Source organism: Gekko japonicus, unplaced genomic scaffold (genome assembly GCF_001447785.1).
Source record: "Gekko japonicus isolate JY-2015 unplaced genomic scaffold, Gekko_japonicus_V1.1 scaffold465, whole genome shotgun sequence".
NCBI lineage: Eukaryota > Metazoa > Chordata > Lepidosauria > Squamata > Gekkonidae > Gekko > Gekko japonicus.
The window spans coordinates 1,063,523-1,069,121 of record NW_015159724.1 but is presented as its reverse complement, the minus strand read 5'-3'; the positions used below and the strand labels follow the sequence as shown (position 1 = coordinate 1,069,121).

The 5,599-nt window shown below is 42.9% G+C and overlaps 1 protein-coding gene across 1 annotated transcript in view; it reads right to left on the bottom strand.

Annotated features, from left to right (window-relative positions):
* TPO (thyroid peroxidase) overlaps nt 1-5,599 on the bottom strand; it is a gene marked incomplete at its 3' end in the record, with an annotated part of 92,662 nt that overhangs the window by 28,580 nt on the left and 58,483 nt on the right. Inside the window, exon 6 of the mRNA XM_015423094.1 lies at nt 4,600-5,115. Coding sequence (XP_015278580.1) covers nt 4,600-5,115 — 516 coding nt within the window. The remainder of the gene's footprint in view (nt 1-4,599; nt 5,116-5,599) is intronic.

The following is a 5,599-nucleotide window of genomic DNA, read 5'->3' as shown; positions in this document are numbered from 1 at the left end:
GTTCTCTTCCTCGAATGCAACGACTTGGTGACGGTGATCCATGTGATGGTCACCTCAAGATTGGACTACTGTAATGCTCTCTATATGGGGCTGCCCTTGACCCAAATCCAGAAGCTACAGTTAGTGCAAAATGCTGCCGCCAGGCTTCTGATGGGTCCCCCTATGCCAGACAACATCCAGCTTGTGCTGAAAGCACTGCACTGGCTGCTGATAGCATACCAAATTTGCTTCAAGGTGCTGGTACTTACCTTTAAAGCCCTTTATGGTCAGGGGCCCACATACCTGAGGGAACGCCTTTCCCCACACATTCCCCAGAGAGCACTGCGCTCAGGGTCACAAAATCGATTGGCCTCCCAGGTCCTAAAGATGCCAGACTGTCCACAACCAAGGCCAGGGCCTTCTCAGTGGTGGCTCCGTACTGGTGGAATGAGCTCCCAGAAGAGATCAGAGCCCTCGGGACCTTTTACAGTTCCGCAGGGCCTGCAAGATGGAGCTCTTCCACCAGGCCTTTGACTAAGGAGCCGCACCAAATAACTGAGAAGTGACAGTGCCCTGGTCCTTGGTTTACCACCAACAGCCTGTGCTGTTGCCTAAATATAGAGAACAAGATGAGCCAACCACTAATATAGATCATCTGATTACAACACTAGTATTGGTTCTGCCTTCTGTAAGCATTCTTATAGGTACCTGATCATTTACTAGCACTTTATGACAATGTAGAGTTTCATTATTTGTTTTAAGATTGTATATAATTTGTTACCTATATGTTTAATCTCTTTGTAAGCCGCCCTGACCCCGCTCCGGCGGGGAGGGCAGGGTATAAATTGAATAAATAAAGTTATTCACGAACTCTTTCATTTCTCAACAGTTTTCTGCACTGCATCCACAAGCATTTTTTCTCCTTGTCCTCTTCTTCCATTGCTTTCTCAGCTCCTTCTAGCATGAGCTGTGCCATGTTGAATCCCACAATATCCATCACCTCTATTTTCATTGTCTCATGTTTTAAGAGGTTAATTATGTTTCTAAACTTTGTGGGAGATTTCACCAAATCATTTTTACTCTCAGGAACAAAATCCTTAAAGTACTTCATAACTAAACTGAAAACAATGTGTCTTCTCACTGGGAAGTCATCATGTTTCCCCAAAAATGCAGTAATGAAAATGGAAAAACACAAACTACATTCACAAAAATCAAAGAAATACTGACTTTACTGACCCATTTTTTTAAAAAAAACTGACAAATTACTGACCAAGATGAAAAAACTGACTTACTGATTTTACTGACCATTTTCCACTCCTGCAGTTCCGCAGGGCCTGTAAAATGGAGCTCTTCCACCAGGCCTTCGATTAGGAGCCGCCACTGATGAACGAACCATTAAAAACTGGACCATAAGGCCCTTACGCTACCGGAACTTAGAACTACTAGGACACCGGCCAGCTATATTGGACCACCTATGGAGATGGTCATCTGCACTTAATTGCACTTTAGTTATACTTGTTATATGGAATGGACTTTTAAATATTGTATTTATATGTGTTTTATCTTATTAAACTTATTGTATGCTGCCTTGAGCCTGCCTAGGCAGGCAAGTCAGAATATAAATAGAAACAAACAAACAAACAAACAAATGAGGAAGAGGAGGAGGAGGAGATTGGATTTATAGCACATCCTTCACTTGGCTTCTCAGAGTGGGTTACAGTCTCCTTTCCCTTCCCCTCCCCACAACAGACACCCTGTGAGGCAGGTGGGGCTGAGAGAGCTCTTTTGAGAACTGCTTGTGAGAGAACAGCTCTGAGAGAACTGTGACTGACCCAAGGTCACACCAGCAGCTGCATGTGGAGGAGTGGGGAATCAAACCCGGTTCTTCCAGATTAGAATCTGCACTCTTAACCATTACACCAAACTACACAAAGTTGTGACTCTCCACTCATTTAAAAAAATATTGGGGCATATGTGTACCACTGAGCAAAAATAGTGCTATACCTGTAGCCTTTCCTGATACATCCCCTTTCCTTCTCTTTCTCTCTTTCAGGTTCTTTTGGTGTATAGCATACAAGTTTTCAGTTTCACTGTAGTTTTGTTTCTCTATAATTCCCATGTATCTTAAATGAACTGTCAATAGTGATATTCCGTGGTTTCTTCTGGGCTTGCCCACACCCACCTCTCCTGCCTGGAGGAGTAGCTGTAGTGGAAAGGGGAAAGAGAATGAGATTGCCCATTTTGCCTCTTGCATGATTGAAGCACTGCTCACAGAAGAGAAAGAAAGGAGCAGTTTCACCTCCTTTCCTCCCCCCCACTGTAGCTACCTGATCTGTGCAGCTATTAGTATACAAGTCCCTTCATGCCACTGCGGCCTATTTTATCCCACACATAACTCATGTGTTTGTTTGGTTATGTGTTCTGTTTTCGTTTTACTTCCTGGCACCCTTACCTGCCCTTAGAACCACAAAGGTATGCCTTTTCATACACACTAAGGACTAATATAAGAATCATGCAATTATATAATCATATACTTATCATATATTTATTGTTTTTATTTTGGTTGTGAGCTTCCTTGAGCCCATTGTGGGATTGGGCGGGATATAAATACAATAAATAAATAAAGAATGGCAGGGACAAAAAAAAAGAACAAAGAAAAGGAAGGAAAGTTTGGGTCAAACATGATTTGTGAATGAACCGAAGGTGAGGTTGTGTGGAAAATGAAAAAATAAGAACAACCTCACACTCCTCTCTGATTACTTAAATTGGGGAAATGATAGCAGAGATGTCAGGTGTTTTGAAGCCCACTGGGAATTCCTGAGACTCTGAGAGCAACTAACTGCAGTTAGTGCAGTTCAAACACTAGGGCTGATTTCGCACTAGAGCTGCCTTGATGTTGCGCCGCCGTTTGCCCCAATACTATTGGTCAGTTTCAATCCCGAAACTGCGGGGCTGCCTTTTGACTCGCGGCTTTGCCCGATTTCCCCCGCAGTTTCGTGATCCTGTTTTTTGAGGATCACGAAACTGCGGAGGAAATTAGGCAAAGCCGCGGGTCAAATGCAGCTCCGCGGCTTCGGGTGTGAAATTGACCAATAGTATCGGGGCAAACGGTGGTGCAACATCGAGGCAGCTCTAGTGCGAAATCAGCCTAGGAGTTAGACTCTCCTGCATGGAGCCGGTGGGAGTCAGAATCAGCATTTGCTCCACAAGCATCCATGGAGGGAGATGTGGCAGTAAGTTCTGTATTTTTAAGGTTAGCTCAAAGATATTTTTCCTGTTTTTTCCTTAAATCTGCTGTAGCTAATCGGTATGGTCATCATTTTCTCTTGTCTTGTGCTCTAGTTTAATAACCTATAGTTAATAAAACCTTTCTTGTTTAAGAGAACAGGCTGTGTTTCAAATTCCTCCCCATGTACCTGACCCTTGCTCACCTGACCCTGAACATAGCTGAATGTGCTCATGCATTCACAGGGGAAAGGTTGAAGTAACTGGGAAACTCTGCTCATTGTACACACTCAGAGGCAGCCTTTACTAGTGTTCCCTAAGCCAATGGTAAATATCGGAGACTGAATTTAGCTTGGGGTGGTGGCACCAAAGTAGAACATGCTTAAGGTAAAGGTAAAGGTTCCCTTGCTCGAAAGCCAGTCGAGTCCGACTCTAGGGTTGCAGTGCTCATCTCCGTTTCAAAGCCGAAGAGCCAGCACTGTCCGAAGACGTTTCTGTGGTCATGTGGCCAGCATGACTAAACACCAAGGCGCATGGAACGCTGTTACCTTCCCACCGAAGTGGTACCTATTTATCTACTTGCAATTTCTTGCTTTCGAACTGCTAGGTTGGCAGGAGCTGGAACTAGAGACAGGAGCTCACCCCATCTTGCGGCACCCGAGTCTTGAACTGCTGAACTACTGACCTTCCACAGCCTGCAGTTCAGCGTCTTAACCACTTGAGCCACCGCAGCACATACACGCATGCAAACACACAAAACTCAGTGTGTGCTTATGACAAAGATGTCTTTTTGGCTTTGTTTAGTTTAGACTCTCATCTTGGAGGTGGTAATCCTAAGGACACATACACTTGGAATAAGCCCTGTTAAACATGATGGGACTTAATTCTGAGTACTTATGCATAGCATAAGGTTGCACTACATAGAGACAGTTGGACAGGATGAGGCCATCTTCCTGAATATTTATTCTGTGCTTCACTTCTGAAGGATGTGAACTTGCCATATAAAGGGAAATAGGGACCATTATTTTCAGAGTATAAAATTAGTGGACTGGTTATGGGCCATTCATGATGGTCCCTCCAAGAGCAGAAGCAGCTTTGCAGGAGATGTTAGGGGCTAAGATGGGAAGCATAAGGTTGGAAATCTCCATTGGTCAAACTGAATTTCTCCCACAGAATTCAAGTTAGTAACTAAAGGATGGAATGAGAAGAATAAATATCAAACAGCTTCAGAGTCTTGAATCTTACAGCAAAAAGTTCAAAGCGGGAAAAAGGAGTTCATCTATTGAAAAGAAGCAATAAAGTTCAGAAGCCTTGCAAAGTCTTCAAAATGTTCTTCTGATTTTGTTTCAAAGGTAAAGATTTAATAAGCAAGGATTTTAAAGCCAAATAGCCTACCTGATGTAGAGCCCCAACAATTTTGCGAGCTTCTTGATAGACAGTTTCAGAACTCCACTGGGGGTTCAGCTTCTTCAGAGCTTTTGCCAGGCGATTGTGCTCTCGCAACCATAGTGTATGCAGAGCCGCCAATGAAATAACTTCACTAGATCTGCTGTCTCCAGCCATAAAGCATTCAATCCTTTCTACTTTATCTGCTTTGAGGTTTTGCGCACAAGGCGAGGGGACTCTGTCGACAAAAGGCAGGTACTCGCGGCCATTGTCAAAGTATTGCGTGTTTATTCTCAGGAGGCCTTCTTTGCTCGTCAGATTCCTCAGTTTGCCTTCTATTGCTGGTGTGCTACCATAAACTGTTGAAGCATCGAGGAAGGAGGTTAGACTATTAATTTGTTGCCTTGGATTTAGGGTTGATAGGTTTCCTAGGAGGACTCCATGATGATCAGTGGCACAGGCAGGAGATGAACGGTAAAAAGGCATGCAGTCCATGTTAATTGGGAATCCATCATTTGCAAAAACCTGTGGATTACACATCTTTAATTAGTGAACCTAATACACCTGCAGTGTGAGCACAAATAGAACAGTGTTATTAGTTCTTACTAATAATGTATGCACACCCTCCCACCCACACTAGTGTATCGGTTTTCTTCCAGTACATACTTAAGGTATTCTTCTTTTGTAAGTTGTATGGAAGTGAACATAGCTGAATTCTTAAGTCTGCAGCATTTTGTGTAGATAATTGTGTATGAAATAAATGCACATGGCACCGTTTATGTACATAAATCACAACTTCCTCCTTGACATAAGAAAATACTATTTTTCCATTTTCATTACTGATGATCCCGGAAACTTACACATTTCCTGATACACAGCATTAATTTTCCTGAATATTAAAATTACCATATCTTTGTTTATAAGAATTCACACACCATTTACTTCTTACTGAATATTAGTATCATACCTATCAGTATGATGGGTGTGGTGGCAGAGGTATATGCCAATA